The 23,966-nt window shown below is 34.9% G+C and overlaps 3 protein-coding genes and 1 pseudogene across 3 annotated transcripts; all 4 read right to left on the bottom strand.

Moving 5' to 3' along the window:
- Positions 1–2,638: 2,638 nt before the first annotated feature.
- Positions 2,639–3,178, bottom strand: LOC132301348 (probable E3 ubiquitin-protein ligase RHY1A). The gene has a single exon (XM_059798607.1). It carries the CDS (start codon positions 3,176–3,178, stop codon positions 2,639–2,641), a length of 540 nt encoding a protein of 179 aa, XP_059654590.1.
- Positions 3,179–10,188: 7,010 nt separating this feature from the next.
- On the bottom strand, positions 10,189–12,903 carry LOC132300076 (uncharacterized). Its single transcript, XM_059797009.1, has 3 exons — positions 12,566–12,903; positions 10,651–10,776; positions 10,189–10,537 (listed from the first exon to the last, which is right to left on the bottom strand). Exons 1-3 carry the CDS (start codon positions 12,886–12,888, stop codon positions 10,357–10,359), a joined length of 630 nt encoding a protein of 209 aa, XP_059652992.1. The 5' UTR covers positions 12,889–12,903; the 3' UTR covers positions 10,189–10,356.
- A 3,026-nt stretch (positions 12,904–15,929) lies between these two features.
- Positions 15,930–21,496, bottom strand: LOC132301350 (indole-3-acetic acid-amido synthetase GH3.10-like). Its single transcript, XM_059798608.1, has 2 exons — positions 21,473–21,496; positions 15,930–16,799 (listed from the first exon to the last, which is right to left on the bottom strand). The coding sequence occupies exons 1-2, from the start codon at positions 21,494–21,496 to the stop codon at positions 15,930–15,932; spliced, it is 894 nt and encodes a 297-aa protein (XP_059654591.1).
- A 556-nt stretch (positions 21,497–22,052) lies between these two features.
- Positions 22,053–23,087, bottom strand: LOC132301351 (heat shock 70 kDa protein 4-like; annotated as a pseudogene).
- Between the last annotated feature and the right edge of the window lie 879 nt (positions 23,088–23,966).

Consider the following 23,966-nt stretch of genomic DNA (forward strand, 5'->3'; position numbering starts at 1 on the left):
CACTACTTTGGTAGAACAGCCATAACTTTCTGCTCCGAACTCCAAATGACGAACCATTTAAAGATTTGGAAAGTTAATTCAAAGCTCTAAATATGTAATGTTTTAATGGAAGTCCAGTTCTCGAGTTTGATCGGTCAAAAATGGCGAGCAAAGTCAGATTTCACTGCTGCCAGATCTTAGCCTAGAACACATTGCTATTCAAAGATTGAATAAAACTCCATTTTTGCTCCTTTTTGGCCAATGAACCTGAAAATATATAAAAACGTGCAAATAAAGATAATTTATAAAGAATAATCAAATAATGGATTTAACTAATGCAGCTAAAGGCGCTTGAATATGCAATATTCGGCGCTTATCAATAAGGGAATGGATTAACTAAAATGTTAAGCCCTACTTATATTCAAGTCTGGTCAGCTGAACAAGTTGAATGACTTATGGAGGATTAATTTATACTGGATAGGATGGTTACTAGATTATATATATATAAGTATGGTGTCATGATATGAGCTTGAGTCTCATGATCAATGGTTAGGGCGTGTATATCACCAGAGATGTGTAGCTAGATATAGTGTAGTTATGTACCCTGGTAGATCTAGGTACTTATGCCCACTATACGTGCGTTTTGCATGTTGCCTACTATTCAGGTTGAGACAACCCTATAGTCTAGTGAGGTTCCTTTAGTGTGTATATATATATATACGGACTACTAGTTACTGTTGGATTGACTAGGATGTATACGTGTATCGGATCTCTGCTTGGACTATAGTAGAGTAGAACTTGTTTGTGGGCCTGACCCACCATTATTTTTCAGGTGTTCGTCAGGAGTAGAGGTTGTTCGTGCTGAGCGAGGATCAGCCTACTTCATTCTTCCGATGCTACATAGGGGTTCCTTTATAATTTAGTTTCCTGATTTTGACAGTTATTGCTATCATTTGTTTAGTTTGGATTTTCTAGGGGTCCACATAGTATGGATTCCCGAGTTGTATTTTGGAGGATCAATTGTATCAGAAGAGTTTAGTAATTAATGGAAATATAATCTGAGGTTTATTATTAGATTATCATTTTAGTTTCTTGTCAACATTTTATTTATTCTTCTTTATTCTTTTGTACTCTGTGTTCATTTATTATCAATTTGTTTTGATATCCTCGGGTATTCGGGCGTGGGCCTGGCCAACCCGCATTCGGAAATCCGAGGGTATCACAGGAGTGCTAATGATTTTCTGGTGCATAAGTTACTACTCTCTGCTGCTGTTTACTTTCTATGGATGGAAAGAAATAATAGGGCCTTCAGGAACACATCCTTATCCCCAACCTCAGTCATTTCTCAGATAAAGATATGTTTAAAAGGAAGATTAGCCTCAATTAAGCTAAAGAATGCTTCTGATATGAGGAATGTTAGAAGACTTGAAGACTTGCAGAAACTGTTCTTGGATGGATGCAGCTATGTCTGTGCTCAGGCTCTAATTGTCCCTTAAACTTAGTCGCCTTCAATGGAAGTATTTACTGGTTGATGCTTACTTGGATGGTTGTTTCTTATGTTTGTATTGCATTAGGTTTACTTGAGCTTGCAGAAGGCTGAGTCTGTAGCCTTTTTTGTATTTTGCTTGCTAGGTCTGGATTCCTATCACTTGTTTTTTGCTGGGTCTCTGCAACTGTTGTGCATCTTGTTGTTTCCTATCTTATAGGTCCCTCTTGTACATTTTTCTTCATTTATACAAGCTTACCCTTTAAAAAAAAAAAACAGCAAAAACAATAGAGTTTGTGTGTTGTTATGATGTTATTGTACATGGGAACTTTTTTCACTATCAAAAAATAGAATTTGCTGTTTCTTATCCTAGGAAGTATGAGCTAGGTTGCCCTATTTGGCTGTTGTTTTTCTCTTGGCCTTTTAAGTTCATATACTATTGCTTCATTCTTTGTCTAGATCATGTAATTTTCTTTTTTCGTTTTCTTTTGCTTCCTTGGGACTGTATAGAAACTTCTTTTTTTCTTTTTTCCTCTTTCCTGGCAAACTAGGAGAAGGGAGATTGGAACACAACACACCAACTCAGGAGCTGGGCGCTTTACCGATTAGGCGTGGGTGGTGCCGAGACTATATTGAACCTTGGTGTTGTGTTTAGATTGAAATAAGCCGAGTATTGAATCTTGTATTCTATCTTGTTGCGGTGGTTACTAAAATTCTCCACAAGTCTATAAAAATTTAGAAATATTGTCAACTATTTTAGGCCTTAAACTTTAACATTGCAGCATGTGAGATAGCTTTGACAATTAATTCACTACAAATTGCATCTCAGGTAAAGGTTATTCATGTTATTCATTCCATCTCAGATAATAGGTTATTCATGTTATGTACAAGTGCTCATAATGATGAAGTTTTAGCACAACCAAAAAAAATTGATTTCTATATTGAATGTGTACTCTAAGACTATGTCAAAACAGTAAAAAATATATATATATATTTTTTCAGGTAAAATATTTTTTTATTTTTACTTTGTCAATGTTTGGCTCTAGAAAATAAAAAAATATTTTCTACATCCAAACAAACTAAACCTAAAGTAGAAACAAAAATGGATGCTAGATAAAGTCTTGAATAAACCTTCCTAGTATACCAAATAGATAAAAAAAGAATCTAGCTAAATTAACTGGTTGGCATCTTGAAACGGCAAAGCGGACAAGAGTGGTTCATCTTAAGCCACTTAGTAATGCATTCTCCATGATAGATGTGAGAGCAGGGCATGCGAATGATGGATTGTTCATCAGAAAATTCCTCCAAACAAATGGTGCAAGAGCGATAGAATGTCGTCTTCTCCAAGGCGTCAATGGATGATTGACTTGCGGGTACAGGCTTCAACCCCACGTACATAGACTCCTGTATAGCCCGAGCCATTCGTGTCATGGACGCTTGTAGAATCCGAATCAGTGGCAAATCATCACAATCATCAAGATGGGACTCACGCTTGTCGTCAATCTCCTCATCAGAGGATGTCTCGATTACTATGTTAATAACAACTGCGGGTATGGTATTGTCTGGAATACCACTTCTATGGTGGTGGATGGCGCGCATTGAAGAGAGGACATTGTGATACATCCAGTCATCACGGGTAACTCTCAAGCGGAACACGAAGTGATTGAAAAATCTGCGCGACAAGTCATTGGATTCTATGACACACGACGGCATAGGGTACACGTGTGGTGGTAGTGCGATTGACTTCCACCATACCACTGTTGTATCTATGGTTATGTACATCTACTTTCAAGCAAACCGTATTAGATGGTTCATATGACATTCGCAATTCTCTGAAAAAAGCTGGCCATGTGGACCATTGTTGCGTTCTTCGATTCACCATCTTCAACCACGACCACAAGTGAACCGAACCGGAAAGACAGAACCTATCCCGATACTTCTGGAAAGGGAACCGGGAAGGGGTTAGGGTTTGGTTCCTTAAAAGAATTCTTCCTTTCCTTCAACAAATTCCTGATTTCACAAGGAAAATTGGCAAAGGAAAGGCAAGGTAAAATTAGATTAGGGTTTTCTTTTTTCAATTATTATTATTATTATTATTTTTTTCTTCTAAAAATGAGCTTGGATCGACTACATTAGTCTTTTTTACATAGGCTTATGTGTTTTATTATTAGGTAAAGTGAAAAAAAAAAAAAAAAAAAAAAAAAAAAAAAAAAAAAAAATTACTCTATATACAAAAATGTCCAAATATTCTTTGGTGTTCAAAAAAAATTATTAGTTATTTTACATTTTTCAATTTGTGCAAATGAGGACAATTCCTTAATTTCAAAACTAAAATACCTAAAATGTCTTTAGGACAAAATAAAATTTTAAATTTAAATAAGAATAATTTTAAATTTAAATCAATAAAAAAAAAAAAGGCATTTTAATAACAACCCCATATTTTATTTATTTTTAATTTTATTTTTTTAAATATATATATATATATATATAATTCCCTTAAGAGTATTTTGGGGTTCTAGAAAAAAATTGGTCAAAATTGTTAATCGGGGTAATTATTTTCAAAATACAGGATATTTGCACTTTTTTATACTCCGTATATATATAATAATAGGGTATTTTATTTCAAGAAATAGCTTGTTTACATGTATGGATTGGACTAAAATTCTTTACATTATGTTGGACTAAAAACTTATATACAACCAAAGGGTCTTTGGCCCAATGGTATAACCTCTTCATCTTTAAAGAAAATGAGAGGGGTTCGAGTCTCGGTGCGAGAAAAAAGTGTGTGTATTTATTTTACCATCCAAAAAAAACTAATATACATTAGTAGGGGTTAGGGTTTTGTGGACCCCGCTTTATTAAAGCAAATTTTTCCTTTTCTTAAACGAATTCCTACTATCATCACAAGGAAATGAAGAAACCGAACAGAGTAAGCAAACCCTTAGATCACCCTTTAAAAGATTTGAAATTAGATTAGTGTTTTATTTTTATTTTTTGAAAATGGACTTGGATCTTTATAGCCCATTTTTAGTTGGACTTTTAATTTTGACTATAGTAATGTTTTTTACAAGAGCTTATGTGTTTTATTATTATTATGTACATTTTTTTTTCTTTGACATTATTATTATTATTATATATTCTTTTTTTTTTCTTTTTCTTTTGCGGGACTGTGGTCAATTGGCTATAAGCATGTATTCAACTCTGCTGTTATGGTTAGAGTATTGAATCTTGTACGATTTAGTTTCATATTAGCTTCTCTTTAATTAAAAAGTATATTACAATATTTTTTTTTTTTTTTTGGGAGGGTCTAAGAAATTATATACGTTCTCAAGCAACTATTCAGATATTTTAACAGACAGTTGTACAATTATCAATAAATAAACAACAGCATAAATAGTGATTATGTCTAAAAATAAACAAGAAGCCGAAAGAGGAAACCTTCATTATATACCAAAATAAATTCATTGGATACAGAATGGGGTATCAAGTGGTTGGCATCTTGAAACGGCAAAGCTGACATGAATGGTTCCTCTTAAGCCACTTAATAATGCAATATTCATGATAGACGTGAGAGCACACCGTGCGAGTAATTAACTCTTCGTCAGAGAACTTCTCCAGACAAATTGTACAAGATCGATAGAATGTCATCTTGTATAGCCCGAGCCATTGACGACCCATTCATACCCCGAGTCATGGCCGCTTGTATTGCCCGAGCCAATGGAAAATTATCATCAATATAGAACTCAACCACCTCTATCACAGGATCATCGTCATCTTAAGAGCTTGTCTCGCTGTAACTCCGACGGCAGCTTGGGACTTAGATTTTTCGACGGTAGCGACGATACACAAATAACTTCACTACCCCCATTTCATTTATTCAGAGACACAAATTACATAGAACACTCTCTTACTCTCTCCCTATGCATCTCACCAACGTCATATTCTTCAACCTCTTCTTCCTCCGTAGCCACTTCGGCCTCATCGGTGGCCCGATAAGATCCGAACCTCAACTCCCCTGCACATCATCTCTCAATCGTCTTCTCCCCTTGCAACCAATCTCTAATCCTTTCCCCCTCTCCCCACTGTCACATAATCACCCCCACCCTCCATTACCACCGTTATCTTTATGCCCCGACACCTCCTCTTTCTTCATCCTCCACTGCAACCTCCACCACAATAGCCACTAACCCCATATTCATCACCACTTGACCTCGAAAGCGATGCCCAAGACTACATATATATATATATATATGGGGAAGAAGAAGAATATGGATTAAGAGGCTGTTGAGACAAATCTTGGCGTGTGGGAGTGTGATATAGAACAGGTTTGAGGCGGACGGATCAGTGATGAACACTGAAATTTCCGGCCTGAAGCGGATGGATCAGACGGGAAGACAGAGGATGAGTGCAGTGAAGAGGGTGATTGCGTATATATTAGGGAAAATTACATATAAATGGAGTTAAAGTTTCATATTTACTTAGAGACTGAGTCAAAGTTCCATATTTATCTAAAATGGATTGCTGAGGTGGCACATGGTTTTTTACTGTTTAGAAAATTGTGGTGCCTAAAATGCCCTTCCCTAACAAAAAAGTAGTACCTTCAGTTCAAAAAAGTAGTACCTTCAGTTCAAAAAAGTAGTACCTTCGAAGAAAAAGTAGTACCTTCGCGGGTGTTTAAAAAACATGGTACCTGGATACCAAAAAGTAGTACCTTCAGTTCAAAAAAGTAGTACCTTCGAAGAAAAAGTAGTACCTTCGCGGAAGGGTATTTTAGGCACCACAATTTCTAAACAGTAAAAAACCATGTGCCACCTCAGCAATCCATTTTAGAGAAATATGGAACTTTGACTTAGCCTCTAAGTAAATATGGAACTTTGACTCCATTTATATGTAATTTTCCCTATATATTATATACTCCTTTGGACATTTTGGAAAAAATAAAAAGATAAAATGAATATTACAACATTGATTTCTGACATAAAAGTAATTTTACACAATGTCAAAAGAATAGGGGATATTTATTGCGCTTTTTTAAATAGGGAATAACAGGGGTATGCAAATTATACTTCAATGGTGCTTTCTGCACTTATCCCTATATAGCTCGCATTCTTGAGATCCACTTTCAAACTTCTCTCTCTCTATCTGCCGGATTCAAACAACAACTCAGCTAGGGTTAGAAAGTTAGGGTTTTGATTTGATACAAATGTTTGTGTGTGTATATATATATATATATAGATCTAAAAATCTCATAAATGTCTATATATATATATATATATATATATACATATAAATACACACAGACACTTATTTGCCATCATTGATTTTGGGTATATGTTAGTTGCCACTTTTAGGTCTGCTTTTTAATTTTTTTGTAAATCTCACCCTTTACTTCATTTTGAAAAAGAACACAACCAAATATAGTCCCAAACACCCACCTAGCCAAACAGATGCACTGAGAATTTCCCTTGACATGAAAATCAGTAATTAGAACCAAATATAATCCCAAACACCACTTACCTAAACAGATTCGTCAAGTATTCGTTGATTTAGAAATCAGTAATCACAACCAAACAGGTTCACCGGGAATTTACATATCATTGAGTTGTTGGAAAAAGTATAGCCCTTGACATTGGCGCCACAAACTTCTCCTTGAGGGACTATTCATGGCCTCTCTGCTTAATCCATTTGTTTCTTTTCTTCAAAGGTCCACTTGATGAACAAATTAGAAAGAGAAAAGTTCATAAAGCAGAGAGAAAAATTGTATATAACAGTGATTGAGTAATATATGTTTTGCAATGTAAGTGGTTTCGTGAGAATGGTACTTTTGTCCAGGTGAAGACGTAATTTAAGTTGACATGAATGGACAATTTCGTCTTCTTACAACAAGTAGGTTGTGTTTGTTCAAAACGCAAAAAAAAAAAATACTGATATATAAATTTTGTACAAAAATAGTCCCAACGGTTTTTAAAATATGCATTTAAGCCTATAAAATTCAAAAAATGTATAAATAAGCCCATTTGACCATTTTTTAATTAAAATTAACATAAAATAAATTCAAAAACCCTATTTTACCCTTTCCTTTTCCTATTCTACCCTTCTCTCCTACCCTCCACCTCCACCACCCCCACCCCCACCCCCACCCCCACCATCCCCAACCCCGTCGGAGAGAACCGAGGATTTGCAGCCAGTGGATTGGACAAGGGCAATTTATGAAGGGTTTGAATCTGAGGAAGGGGCTAACCCATCTTTTTTTTCTTTTTTTTTTTTCTTTCTCGTCTCTCCTAAAGATAGGTTCATGTGCTGGTTTTAGGTCCCTTTACTTTTCACTTCAGACCAGGGCTGAGGTCAACAAGCAGGAATTGAAGCTTGCTGTGTAATTGAATAAAGAAAGAACCCTGCCTCCAGCTCTATCAGCTATGGAACAGCTATCATACCCAAATTCTTTTTATGGGAAACGACATCTTCTTTTCATTATTTAAAGCTGAAATTGATAGTTGTTCACATTTTGGTCCCGTGGATTTTCCCATCTCTTCACAATTTTTGTGGAACTGAAAAGCTTCATATTGCCCTAATTTCTAACCAAGATTCAAATTTGCTCTCAAATTGTCCTTCAAATCCCTAGAATTATTTTAACTCAATGGGCCAACAACAATCCAAAGACGAATTGTTGAATCAGCAAGTTAATTATGACAACACAGAATGGATCTTTCATCATCTCCATAGTCCATATACCTACCTCCCGACCGCTTAGGCAATAGAAACCACTGGAACTAACAAGGCTTCCAAATCACCCGAAGAAATTGCGAAAGAAAAGCAAAAGACAAGATTCGAGGAATTGGTGAAAAGGTTGGGGACCCAAGGATCAACCGATTTGCCTCTACTGTACAATGGAATATTAGTCATATATTCCTAGATATGCACATGTACATCACGACCTACAAAGGAAAAAATAAAATAATTAATTAATTAATTAAATTATCTAAAATGGTAATTTTACATTGCTTAATTTTTTTTAATATTATTTCATTTATATTAGAGAGGGTATAAATGTCTTTTTAAACGAGTAGGGGCTAATTGCACTAAATTGATCGTATATGGGGGTTTTATAATATATATGGACTGTTTTGCACTATATGAATAGTAAAGAAAAATTTTTTTGCAATTAACCCAAACTTTTCTTACCCCACAACCCAACTCACCAATGGAAGTCAGTTGCAAGGTCAATAAGAATAGAGGGGTAGTTGACTAATAAAACATGGATCAGTTGCGAGGTCAATAAGAATACAGGGGTATTTGACTAATAAAACATGGATCCAAAGGGTGCACGAGATGACATGAGGGGTAATTTGTGTAATTTGTTCAATTTTAAAATGAACTCAAACTTATAAGGTTTATCTACTCCATTTATAAATATCTTATACACTTGACCTTATAATGTACTTCAAAAAAGATTGTCTCTTTTAAAAAATCGTGACTCTCAAATTGAAAAGTCATTATTCCTCCAAAAGTAACACTATTTTTGGAATGGAGGGAGGACTAGAAAGAGAGAATTGTGTCATATGAGGAGGGATCCATAGAGAGAGAACATTGTGTCTATTGTGGAGGGCTACCGGCGGAATCCAACGATGGAGCTGAAGATGCCGTGCCGGTATACACGAAAATATTTTATAATTATTTTATTCTATTGTGTCTGTACAACAAAATAGGGTTTGGTATATAATCTTTAGCAAATCAACAGTTCGATGGATTTAAGTTAAAGGCTGAGATGAATTCTTACTTTGATGATGGGCTAGTAATTTTCTCTTTGGGCCTTGTTAATGAAATCATATGATTTGGGCCAAATTTATTACATATATATGGGCTTGAACCTTTTAAATGAAAAATAGTAATAACCGGCCTTTATTAAAGAACTTGTTCACGAACTCATGAGCCCAACTCTGTTCAGGCTAAACTTGTTTATTAAACAAGCCTAGAAATCGAGAGCAGAGTTGAGAGTTGAGCTCAGCTCGTATGAGCTCAACTTATTTACTTAACTAACAAGTCCAAGTTGACCATGAACAAAGTTCCTTCTTACACTTCACTTTTTTTCACTCTCAGTTTTCACCATTTTTTTCAATTTTTTCACTTTTTTTCTAAATCAGATTTGTGCACAATTAACTCTCGTTTTTTCAGTGTTCCTCACCAAAAGGGATTAGCATTCGCAATTATCTCTCTCTTTCACAATGACTTCTGCCCAATAAATCATTTTTTCAATCAAAACTTATGTTCTCAGCATTCAAATGCAGTATAAATTTCCAATATATTGAATATTTGTTACATGCCTTTTCATAATTAAAACTACCACTCACTTGAAAAATTTCCCAACCCCCACCCCTGTAAACCATGGTTTCAAATTTCAATTAACAAACAGATGCCTAAACACAAAGAGTCAAAGGTAAAATGTAAACACTAATAGAACAACTCATTTTTTTATGGCATGAATTCCATGGCAAGAGCTACTCGCTAAAAATTATCTTCGAAAACAGTTCAAACATAACAAATGCATGCCTAAATTCAGAAGGTCAACAAAAATTAATCTTGATGAAGCAGGAATCAGGCACATTTACTGAAATTAACCTCGTCCAATTTCGCAATTCTGAGTAGATGTCATAGCAACCTCAACAACCTCAATCTTCAAATTCAAAAATTGATGTATGCACAAACAGCAAATCATTCTACAATCAGATCAAAAACTTCAAAAAGCCTCTCTCCTTCAATAAATTAGCAATCTGAGGTCATACAAAAAACTGAATTCGACAAGGGAAGGGATGGTTTAGCTAAGGAATTTAACGCGGTTTCATACACAACTGATAAATTCCATCCCTCAAAAAAATTAAAGAAAACTACATAAGTTAATTGCCTGTAGTTGAGACCTCAGCTTTCTTATCCTCCGTCTGCAAACATTCAATTGCCCTAAATGGCGGGGCTTCACCAAATTTCAGTATGTAAGCAGTTTCATAAACAGGACGCAGTGCCAAAATCACTTGAGCATCCAAATATGCATCACAGGTGAAACACCAAACTGACAGATCACTGCTTCCAAAAGTAAACAAACATAAAATGAAAAATATACTGTCAATGAAAGTAAAACGAGAAAACGGAAGGAATTCTATTATATATATATATATATATATATATAGACACACCTGTAGCTGAGTGCCAGACAATGATTTATCTGCTGATAGTGATCAAGCATATGCTTGTTCACAAAACGGCTGCAAAGAACATCCTTGCAGGATAGACATAACCAATTCTCCTTGGGATGGTGACACCTTCATTGAGTAGTAGAATAGGTTAAAAATGTGTTTTCTTGTTAAAAATACAACCTTTGAATACAAAAAGAGGATATAAAACCCCAACACAGCTGTGTTGGCTGGAATCTCTTGGTGGATATCAATGGCATAAATCAAACAATTTTCAAACAAACATATTTCCATGTCGCAGCTATAAAGTTGAGTTCACTTACACTTCTGGATAAGAGGCAGTAACAGTCAATTTCAATTTCAATTTCAATTACAACTAATAGTGCTTCAAAAAATGATTCAATTAATTTGACTCCGGAAAGATTTCTCCTACTTTTAAGTACACTTGAGACCGTATGGCCAGGATCAACTCAAATCAAAATAAATTCATGAATAGGCATTCTTCAGGGGGAGTAGAGAATGTTCATAATGATAACACTTGGTCGTAGGTATGGCTCATATCTCCCGCACAACATGCATATCTAATAATTCAAACTTATAATAAAATTATTCATAAGCTCCTTTATTATGTTTATTTTCTTCATGATGAGTAAAAACACTATTTTATTCTTTAAAAAAAAAAAAAAATTTATTATATAGGTTTGGGGATTTGAAAAAATTTAAAACTTGAGACACATGCTTGCATCTGACACATGTACCTATGTTCATTTAGCATCGGAAGTATCATAGGTTACAAAGAAAATTCAATCAGATTTTAATAATTTCCTAACCTTGAAGTAAACTAATAGGAAACACTGCTTGGTGGTAGAAACTTAAGCTAACAAAATGAAAAATGCTTTAGTTGCAGCTACTTTGTGTACTTCAAATGGAGGACGGGTCTATACCTATTATAGATTTCCCAACACCCTGAAGGTAAGGGACCATCTTTAGCTAGTGTCCTCTACGGCATGAATGAAGATACAATGTATGATACTCATCTTCAAATATGGCAGTTCGCCATTTTGCGCTTTAATTAAGACCAAAATCAGCAGTGGTATCTAACAGCAGTTCTCAAAGTATGCACATAATCTCTCCCCCTAACTTGTTATAAACTGGAAACTCAGTTGACAATATTACTTACAAATTTGTCACTTGTTGCATACAATAATAACCCATATATAAAAAAATTACAGAAATTCAAAATCAATTAAATCCGCCAAAAAGATCCAAACTGTTTAGTATTATTATATATATACACAATTTGTAGATCATTAGCTGCACAAGGGTATCAGTACTGTTGGTGATTAGGCATTCTAAACTTACTTACACTAATGTTGCATTCCTAAACAATTGATTACCAAAAAATAAAAACCATTGCCCCTTCTGTTTTCCCTCCCAACAAAACTTTTCAAAATAAAAACATAATTTTATATCTTGGTCAATTTTTAGTTCCAAAGGAAGATAGATATAACTCAGGCCATAAATTGATAATAATACTAAAATTAATCTGTTATGATCTTCTTCAATTTTTTCTCGGCAAGATAAATTTTCATTAAAAAAAATACCCATCACTAACATTTAGGGCTAATGCAAAATTAGAATACTTCCAGACCCATGACAAGAAGATACATACATACATACATATAGTATTCAAATTTATAATAATACTAAATTTAGTCTGTTATGATCTTCTTTTTCTCTCAGCAACAGAAAATTTCAAAAAAAAAAAAAAAAACGAAGGTTAAAATCCATCAGTACCATTAGGGTTAATGCAAAATTAATTCCAGACCCATAACATGAAGATACACACGAATATATATATATATGTGCGTGTAGTATTCAAATATAAAATAGTAGGGTTCAAGAGAAGATAAAGGACCTGTTGCAGGGAGTGTCTGGGGTGGGGATGTGGGTGAGATCAGAGGACAAAGAAGCCAAGTGGTCGCAAGTGGTTCGGGCTTCGACCCAACCCGATTCGGACCCGAAAAACAACTCCTCGTTGAATTCTTCATTTTCTGGTATAGGAGCAGAGAGCAAGGAAGAAGAAGAAGAAGCTTTGTTCGCCATTGTTGGACTTCGCTGTTTCTCAATTGAAGTGAATTGAACATGGTCACCCAATTCGTGAATACGTGATTTATACCCTTCAACGGCGTCGTTCTCACTCCCACCTTTATGAGCTTTTTCATTGGACTTTTTACTCATTTTGATTCCTTAATCATTGTGCAATGTACATGTGTGCAAAATGGCTATTCAAAGAACCACTATATATTCCCCAAAAAAAAAAACAAAAAACTATACCCACACTATTACAAATTTGCAATCTAGATATTGAAAAGATTAGTTCTCACATGTGATAATGTAAATTATTCTCACCGTTGATGTGAACTAATAAAAAATGAACACGTAGAGGATGTACAATATTATGTACTATGAAGATACCAAAATAAGTTGGTCCGTGCATGACACGTCCCATTGACCACAAGATCCAAAAGGAGTTTTCAGCCTGGTCGGAAGACAGCCCAATAGGCCCAATTTTGAGGAAGAGGGACTGAATCCACCTAAAAGAAGAGGCCCAAAGGATCAGCCCAGCTGGGATGATAAAAGAGGAATTTTCTAGAATACTTGTAAAACTCTATAAATAGAGGAAAAAGAGAGGGAAAAGAGGTTGAAATATTTTGACGTGTAAGAAATTGTCTTTCCATATTGAGAGAATGGCTTTCTATAACTTAAATTGGCGCCCTCCGTGGGAAACGACGGAGAGATTTGATTGAAATTCGCATATGTTACGTGTGGACTGATCAATTTCAAGGAAAGTTTGATCTATGAAAATCGAGGTCTGATTTGTGAAGATTCAGTCCTAGTTGAAGAAGGTTGAGATCCGATTCGTGAAGATCGCATAGCGCAATGGGAATCGAACCCACGACCTTTAGATTCGGATAAAAAAATGGATACAATAAAAAATAGATACGTCTTCTTTCATTATTAAATTTAAGATAGTGTTTGGTAATTAAAGTATATGTATCTATTTATTATTAGTCTACATAAACGATGGGGACATTGTATATCCCCAAATAAGGACTTAAGTATTAGGGATAATTACGTATAAATGGGGTTAGGGCTCCGTATTTACTCGGAGGCGGAGTCAAAGTTCCATATTTCTCTAAAATGGATTGCTGACGTGGCACATGGATTATTACTGTTCAAGAAATGTTTTGTCAAAAATACCCTTATCACTATTTCAGCACATTTACCTTATTGCCCCCATTTAATTTAGTCACCCAAATTGTTGCCCTAAAATACACACACAGTCGTGCATCACATATCCATCTCACATCAGCGCCCCCCCCTCTCTCTAACCAACGAAGCAAGACCAGGCAACCCATCTCGGCACACACCATCACCGAACATGGAGCCCTAACCCTCCCTCATCTCATTCGTGAAGAGCCCTCAAGAGCCCCCTCTCTTTCTTTCTCCCCCCCCCCCTCCTCTGTGTAACAGGATTAAAGCATCCTTGGTTGAGCCCTAACCCTCATTCAAGCCCTCTCTTTTTCCCCCTCTATAACAGCGAAGCACTTCTCCACGTCTAACCGTCATTGGTGCGCCTTCTGTCTCTGCCCCTCTCTATAACCCAGCGAAGCATTTCTCCACTTCTGCCATTCATTTATTGTTGTTCTTGAACTGAAGTAAGTACTCTCTCTTTCTCTCATACACACACACGTTTATTTTTTAGATGATTATGGCCCTGATTTAGTGGTATAATTTTTTTTTTTTTCCAATTGGATGTCTGATTTTCATCTAGGTTATGTTTATATGTATTCTCCTCTTATAAATTCTATTATGCAATCATATATATATATAATTTCTATTCTGCAATCAAGATTGTTGTTGCTCTGTTTGTTGTATATGTTTGAAATGTGCGTAACAAAATGTTGCACAAATTTGGGGTAATTATAAGGGCTCATTTAAAAAATTATAAGGTAGTTCCTCCCCTGCACATGAATTATAATTTTTACATCTAACATTTTAAAATCCATTCTAATTACGTTAGTTTTAGCCTGCCTCTTTGTCTACTACCAAAAAGGACATGAAAAAACAGTATATAATTGGAGAAGAAGAATTCAATAATCTCAAATTTTCAATCAGTTTTTTAGTCAACTAATATAAATGAACACCAAAATCTATGTCACGGGTATATATTGACGGGTATAACAGACAATACAGTTTAGGTATAACAAGAAAGATGTCTGTAACAAGAAGACATGGAGAAGAAAACAATGAGAGAAAAGACAATGAAGAAGATAACAAGAGGAAAAAAACCTGGTAGATTAATAAATAATCTCCTATTGTGTACAGAATCACAACACTTACTCCAAAAACAAATATTATATATATATATATATATATATATATATATATATATATATATATAATATTGTGAGTTGAGTTGAGAATTTCACTTGACAGAGCTTTGATGTCAAATAAATAAAGAAAGACAAGTTTCATAAATGAGGAGTGAAGAGGTTAAGGGAACACTGACAATATTTCTTTGTATTTTGCTCTGTTTTGAAAAGGCCACATGAGAGAGCTCTCTCTCTCTCTCTCTTTGAGGTGGATCTGTTTTTTTTGGTCCAAAACTCTGGCACTACAATCAAACCAAAGACACCACCTTTATGTGAAGGTGAATACGGATACTACTTCTCTTTGCACGAGGGAAGGAATTAGAATCAAAATCAAAATAAAATTAAAAACAGCTAATGGGTGATATAAAGTTTTCAATTCCTAGCAGATAAGTGCAGTACTACTAAAGTCTCTTTTAAGAGATACGCATTAAAACATGGTAGAGTTTATAGATTTTTGTGGGGATTGCTTTATTAAATCTGCCTATGCTCTTTTAGCTGCATTATATATTTTAATGAATATCGAGATATACAGGGTTTTACCCAACTAATTCTCGTAGCTCCGAAAGAATCATTTGTACTCATGAAAGCGTACTCTCAAATATATATTTATACTTATGAGGAATCCAATTTTAAATCTGGTGCTTCATGTACTTTTAATATTGTCCCTACATGTAATGTAACTTGAAAAGTGTACATGCAAAGTGAGGTTATAGAACTGCTCTGCATACATTACTGATCAAATTAAGGGTATGAATTGTATACAAATTAAGTAGAATTAAATATGGTAGTGTGTATATATATATATATATATATTGAAAATGGAATTTAGTTTAGGTAATTCATTTAATTTAACACACTTGTTAAAGTAGTTGGGACAATCTCATACTCCTGTCCAATCTTCACTTGAGATAATGGTAATGGTTCATCTTCTAAGTAGTCATCTGTGGGTGAATTAAGGTAGTACTCTTGCAGTGGTATGAACTCGAAGTAAGAAAATGTGGGTACAACTACGAAAGTAACATTCTCCGATAGAGAAGGATTCACATTCACCCCAATCCAACTCTCTGTGGATCCATATTTTTTCAAGTATGGTTGCATTGATCTAGTCATTATAGAGTACACATACTTCACATTTGGCCATAGTTTAGGAATTAGACCAAACCAGTCTAGATCCTTCAACTCCTCACAACAATCTTGGATCCTCGAAGCCAAACATGGGTTTGGTGTGATGATGTCCAGGACAACTTTGCTAATCTTTGGCAAGATGAATTTTGGAGTAAGAGTGCATTCTTTAATGTCATTGCATATGTCTTTCCATAGCTCGTCGAATGATCGAAATGCTTGGACTGTGCTGTAAGCGAATGTTAACGTTATGAACTCTACTTGATCAGAGAAGAAGAGGCCATGGAGGAGGTAACAGTATGTGGATTGTTTATAGTCACCACTTGAAATGACCTCCTCGGGGCTGCAAGTGAATGACTTAGGTTTTTCCTGTTTGATCTTGAACTCTTCACTTGCAAAATAGTGGGTTGTGGCTGTTCCGGGCCTTCCGGCTATTAAACCTTCCTTCGTTTTTAACTGTTTGCTGCTATATATGAACTCTAGGATCCTTCCCCCTTCCCTTATTAGGTAAACCCTACGACCATCAACATCCAAGGAAAAGAACTTTAGAACAATTTCGGTAAAAGAAATAAAAATAAAAATAAACTTTACCTACAAGAAATAAGATAAAAACAATTTTAAAAAAGTCTTGACATAAGATATTTTTGATTATTGAGAAGAGCAATGTTATTCAATCCGAAAGTTTAGGTCAACTAAACAATGCAACTAGTAAATGACAAATATATATGATCTTCACGTGAGGTTTCTCTCACTTCTTAATGTTTCTGTAGCTATATAATTACCCACATGTTTTATTCTTCCTTTTATGTATTCCATTGGGTTAAGTGATGCTTTATATATACTTCGTATAAGTGTGTTTTACCTATCATTAACGTGCTTATTCCGATTAATTCTGAATAATGTGTATTGAATTAATGAATTAGGAATATATGAGTACTTCCAAGTGCCTGTGTAAGCTAGCAGATTTCAGTAAATGAATTATGAAAGACACCCATATCATGAACCTATTAGACAGAGATGTGTAAGTCCTTTTTGTCAAATCATGACGGTACTACTTTTCATATGTCTGTGAATTGGGCTCTATAAATAGACATATGACATATGCACAAAACTATAACATTAGCACTAGTAAGTCTCAGTTATTCATGTATGGAGCAAAAGTATATAGAGCGAAAGTACTCGTTAAGAGATGCGTGGATTGAAAGTAGTTGTTATACATTCTCAATCGTTCTCAAAACTATTCCATTTTTTACTCCTCACATCGATGGTTCATTTTTTTTTTTTAATGACGCCAGGCATGTAATCATCTCCTCCATCGGGATTTGGTGTGTATTTATTTTTCAATGTGTTCAACTGTGTATTTATTTTTCCTTCAATAAAATAAGTGATTGTGTTTCTACAAATGTGTACCCTGTATAAAGTTGAGAAAATGAGAATTCCCTCATGGAAATATAAATGGTTGTGTTGTGCTTGCCAACGTAATAATATTTAACAAAATTGAAATATCGCAGTGGCCAACGTGCCTTAAGTGACCATATGATCTTATATATTTAAATCAGTTGATCCTTGCAAGACCTGACCTTTTCTTGGTTTTGTTTATTTATGTATGTTGTTTTCTTCGTGCTTTTTGGTATTATTTGGATTCGCTATATTTTGTTTGTCAATGAGGATGACATCCATTTGATTCATAAATTACAATTTTGCTCTTTCCTTTTTGTGATTAGCATACTGAATTTCAGACTTCTATGATGCAGCTACTTGGATTTTGTACCATGGACAAATGAGGTGGTTTTTTTTATAAGTGCAGACACTAAGGCTCAAGTGCTAGAAGGTTTATAAATTTGGATCCAGCTGGTTTTTTTTTGTTTGAATCTTGCTTTTGTTTAGTAGTGTCATCCCACTTTATCATCTTATCTCTATAGACAAAATTTGCAGTCGTTGAGAGCTCCGTTCTGGGTGAAAAACCTCGAAGAACTAAGGGCACTTATCAGAACTTTTTCCAAGGTACTACTTTTTTAAGGAACTGGCTTAAAAGCAGCTTCTTTACCTATCAAGTAGAGAATTATTGTGTTTAGGATATATTGTACAATTAAAAAAAAATTAAGATGCATAATAAAGAAACAATGTTCCTAGTGATGTTGGAGTATATTTTGTACTATTCATTTCCTCAAGTTAGCTAGATTGGGAATAAAGTTTGTACTCTTTATGGCACTAATGGATTTATTTGTGGATGTAATGTGCAACTTAATTAGCGGTGTGGGGTGTAATACCATTTTCAATTGCAAAAATAAGTACCTTGCGCGAAGGTACTACTTTTTATCCAAAGGTACTACGTTTTTGAACTGAAGGTACTACTTTTTTCTCCAAATGTACTACGTTTTGAAAACACTACTACCATATTTTGTGAACACCCGCTTATTATTTGGTTGAAAATATTTTGTGTTGCTGTTGTTATGAGATTAGAGTGGAATTAGGTAGAGGGAAAAAAAAAAAAGTTCTTTTTTTAGGCAATATAAAAACAGACCTGCTCCAGATGACTTGAATAGCAAATAGGAGTAAGTGATTCTAATTTGACTATGGTATGGACATGATTAGACAGGCCTCTATCATGAGGTCATTATCAAAGACAATGCAACAACAATAAGGCAATTTACTTCCAGTATGTGAACTAACCCCTCGGTCAGATTTATTCATGAACCATATGTACTAAGATCAGGAAGATACTTCGTCTAACCAACACTCGCACAACTTGCACACCAAATATAAATGAGTGGGATGCATAAAACTAATAACGGATAGTATCTTCAATGTTTATTCATGGTTCTCGAAGAAAAATAACATTAAAACACGCTAAACATATGGTGATACTTAAACTAAAACTTGTTTAAGTATGAGAGAACATTGAAAGTTAAACAGACGGTGTGAGAGGGATTGACAAGGGTTAGGGCCGGGCTTGAACTTGTAATCTTCATTATTATTATTATTAAATTTTTTTTTTTTTTTTTTTTTTTTTGCGTAATAAAATCTGTTTGCCAATTTTTTCGTTGAACGTAAGTTATATGTCAAACCACGAAAATGGAAAATTGTGTGATACATAATTAAAGAAGACCGATTAACTTTCGGAAGGAAAAAAAAAATAACAATTGAACATTATTAATTTTTTTTTATCTTATTGAACATTGATTTTTCATTTTTTTTATACTGACTTATTAAACAAATACTTAGGTCTTCCTTCTAGGATCATGTATTTCTTTCAAATATGTATATGGTTAATTTTTGTATAAAACAATGATGACACAAAAATAGATGTGAAGTGTTGTCAAATCATCACATGACTAAAGTTAGCAAAAGTGGTACTAGGTGCATAAGGTACTACTAGGTGTTGTCAAATATTCCCTCTGGTGTTGTGCGAAGGTCCTACTTTTTCTTCAAAGGTACTACATTTTTGAACTGAAGGTACTACTTTTTTCTCTAAAGGTACTATATTTTTGAACTGAAGGTACCATGTTTTCTAAACACCCGCTTAGCTAGGTTAGAGAATATTTTGTATTTTTCATGGCTTCCAAAAGACCTATTTATTGATGTAATGTGCAATTTAATTAGCGGTGTGGGGTGTAATACCATTTTCAATTGCAAAAATAAGTACCTTGCGCGAAGGTACTACTTTTTCTCCAAAGGTACTACATTTTTGAACTGAAGGTACTATTTTTTTCTCCAAAGGTACTACATTTTTGAACTGAAGGTTTTGTGCTTTTCATGGCTTCCAAAGGACCTATTTATTGATGTAATGTGCAATTTAATTAGCGGTGTGGGGGTGTAATACCATTTTTAATTGCAAAAATAAGTACTTTGTCCGAAGGTACTACTTTTTTTCCAAAGGTACTACATTTTTTAACTGAAGGTACTACTTTTTTCTCCAAAGGTACTACATTTTTGAACTGCAGGTTTTGTGCTTTTCATGGCTTCCAAAGGACCTATTTATTGATGTAATGTGCAATTTAATTAGCGGTGTGGGGTGTAATACCATTTTCAATTGCAAAAATAAGTACCTTGCGCGAAGGTACTACTTTTTCTCCAAAGGTACTACATTTTTGAACTGAATGTACTACTTTTTTCTTCAAAGGTACTACATTTTTGAACTGAAGGTTTTGTGCTTTTCATGGCTTCCAAAGGACCTATTTATTGATGTAATGTGCAATTTAATTAGCGATGTGGGGTGTAATACCATTTTTAATTGCAAAAATAAGTACTTTGTCCGAAGGTACTACTTTTTCTCCAAAGGTACTACATTTTTGAACTGAAGGTACTACTTTTTTCTCCAAAGGTACTACGTTTTTGGAAAATATTTTGTGCTTTTCATGGCTTCCAAAGGACCTATTTATTGATGTAATGTGCAATTTAATTAGCGGTGTGGGGTGTAACACCATTTTCAATTGCAAAAATAAGTACCTACGCGAAGGTACTACTTTTTCTCCAAAGGTACTACATTTTTGAACTGAAGGTACTACTTTTTTCTCCAAAGGTACTACATTTTTGAACTGAAGGTTTTGTGCTTTTCATGGCTTCCAAGGGACCTATTTATTGATGTAATGTGCAATTTAATTAGCGGTGTGGGGTGTAATACCATTTTCAATTGCAAAAATAAGTACCTACGCGAATGTACTACTTTTTCTCCAAAGGTACTACGTTTTTGAACTTAAGGTACTACTTTTTTCTCCAAAGATACTACGTTTTTGAACTGAAGATTCCATGTTTTCTAAACACCCACTTAGATAGGTTGGAGAATATTTTGTATTTTTCATGGCTTCCAAAGGACCTATTTATTGATGTGAGTGTTGTATGTTCTCACTCTAATAACTCAAACCCCCCTTGCTTATTATCTGGCTGTGGATGTTGGCTCTTTCAAAGAGTTTTAATACTTCCATATAAGTTGTTGGACAAATATAAAAACGAAAGAAAATATTATCAATGACAAACTTGAGTGTGTGAGTGCTGTATGTTCTCACTATTATAACTCATAGCCCCCTTGCTTATTATTTGGCTGTGGATGTTGGCTCTTTCAAAGAGTTTTAATACTTCCATATAAGTTGCGGCTTAAAAGAAATGGCCTAGCCACAGCAGCCAAGAGTGACCAAAGTGGTCCAAGGTGAAGACCATGTGCATATGCTTCGGGTCTTAGTTTGCTTCAACCGCGAGCACTAAAATTAACGTGACCTCTATGCCAGACACTAGCACATTTTCAGCATGTGATTATTCTATAATACCTCCAGATCTTGAAGAATAGCCATTGCAAACCAGCCATTGTGTAGAAAATCCACACTGTGCAAAACAAAGGGCCACCCTTCTCTGTCCTACTGTTCTTTCTGTATTCAACACACCAGAAATTGCACATCAAACCCAACCATAACAGACGGCAAAATAACATAATATTTTTGGCAGAAACAGCCTCCTATACTAGAATTGTAAAAATCTGAGATCTGTATATAAGGCTAAATTTAACTTATTTTGTGTCAACCAATCATTTGTAATGCTGAATGATTTACAAGTTACAGTATTTACAATCAAAGAAATATATGATATAATCATAAAATTGATTGATGCCTTTTCCAATACAATGCCTTTGCGGATAATGACTGTCATTGTTAAAATCTGAACCATCATTGATGGCATTTTACTATCTAGTAAAAATACCTACAAGGATCTGGGTTGACAGGCTTGTCTCCATTAAAATAGCTCCATCAACAAGAAAATAATATAAACTTCCCACCAGTGATATCCCTCAAAACAACCACTACCCAAAACATCAAACAGCAAATAATATAAAGTGTAATGGTTTCAAAAAAATACTAACTAGTACTTAATCAACCTCTTCAATCTTAGGGCCAGCACCACTTCCACCGGTCAAGGGTCCATCTTCAGCCATGCCACCGGCCATGTCGGGTCCGCCACCCGCCTAGTACATCTTGGCAATGATGGGGTTGCAGATGCTCTCAATCTCCTTCATCTTGTCGTCAAACTCATCTGCCTCTCTAAGCTGGTTTCCTTCCAACCACTGAATGGCCTCGTCAATCAAATCCTCAATTTTCTTCTTGTCTTCCGGTGAGAGATTAGAACTGATCTTTTGATCCTTCACAGTGTTCCTGATGTTATGGGCGTAATTCTCCAAAGCGTTCTTGGCCTCCACCTTTTTCTTGTGCTCCTCATTTTCAGACTTGTACTTCTCAGCCTCCTGAACCATCTTCTGAATATCTTCGTTCGACGACCTCCCCTTCTCATTGGTGATAGTGATCTTGTTCTTTTGACCAATTGTTTTGTCCTCAGCTGAGACATTCAAGATACCATTGGCATCAATGTCAAAGCAGATGGTGATTTGCGGAACACCTCTAGGGGGCAGGAGGAATGCCAGAGAGCTCGAATTTGCCCAACAAGCAGCCGTCTCTTGTTCTTGCTCTCTCTCTCTCATACACTTGGATCAGCACACCGGGCTGGTTATCAGAGTAGGTAGAGAACACCTGCTCCTTCTTGGTAAGAATTGTAGTGTTTCTTGGAATCAAAACAGTCATGACTCCTCCAGCAGTTTCCAAACCTTGGGACAGAGGGGTTACATCCAACAGCAATAGGTCCTGGACCTTGTCAAAAATTATATTAGAAGTCGAGGAAATTACATCTTATAAGCCTTGCTGGATTAAGAATCAAAATGAGGTTCCTTGAGGTGAATGGTAGCTTGTTGGCTGATAGAGGTGATGTTAGAATCATCAAAATAAAAAAAAACTACTTATTAACCACAAGTAAGCTGATTAAGTGCAGACACTTGAAATTAACGTGCTTAACTACAAATCACGTAATAAGTCGTGCTTCGCGCTGTACAAAATTAACCATCATTATACTTAACTAGAAAACTTAAAAATAATATTTTTTGAGTAATTATGTAAAGAACAAAACTGACTAAACAAGATTCTTGAAATTGTACCAAATAATTGAAGAAATATAATGTTACTATCATTATTGGAGGTTAGTGCATAATATGTCCCAGGAGGTAGTTAGTAGGCCAATACATATATACTCCATATCTTGTAGTCCTTATTTTGTAGCAGTAGTTCCTTATTTTGTAGCAGATTAAGGTACTACTTCTTTCCGATATTCCCTATGGCAACCACTTAGTTATCACGTATGTGTCTAACTTCTGGCTATAAAATAACACTTTTAACTACACAGTCAGACATAGCATAAGTACGTAGTTTCTTCTATACATACCAATATTTTTTAGTCATAAATTAAATTAGGAGATAATTATTATTATTAATTTTTTTTGGGTGGTAAAGCAACTACTTGACTGCCTAACCTTTTATACATAGATTTGTGCTCTATGGTAGATTGAGTTTATAAATTTGTATATAACCTCTCATCACATGGTACTAGTCACAGTTGTGTAGTCCTTGGAGAGAGTTCGGGCTTATGGGTTTTTGGTGAAGTAGCTCTGATTGTCTTTTTGGGTTAATATAATTTATAACGATTTCGATTATATATCCTAAAGAGTATGACAGTGTGCAGGGGTATTTTTCAGAGGATTATACATTCTTAAAAGGATTATAGAAACTAACCTTCTGAAGTTCACAAGAACAGGAATGACATCAGTTTAAAAAATCTTAATAACAACTTCCACTTTATCTTCACTAGATGAGAACTTATCCTGTCATTATTTACAAAAAATTGAAGTCAGTGAAGGTTTCCTGTCTCGAAACAACAGAAACTTGAGAT

This window comes from Cornus florida, unplaced genomic scaffold (assembly GCF_030987335.1).
Source record: "Cornus florida cultivar Cherokee Brave unplaced genomic scaffold, ASM3098733v1 CherokeeBrave_3.0.0_Hap2_Chr03, whole genome shotgun sequence".
Classification (NCBI taxonomy): domain Eukaryota; kingdom Viridiplantae; phylum Streptophyta; class Magnoliopsida; order Cornales; family Cornaceae; genus Cornus; species Cornus florida.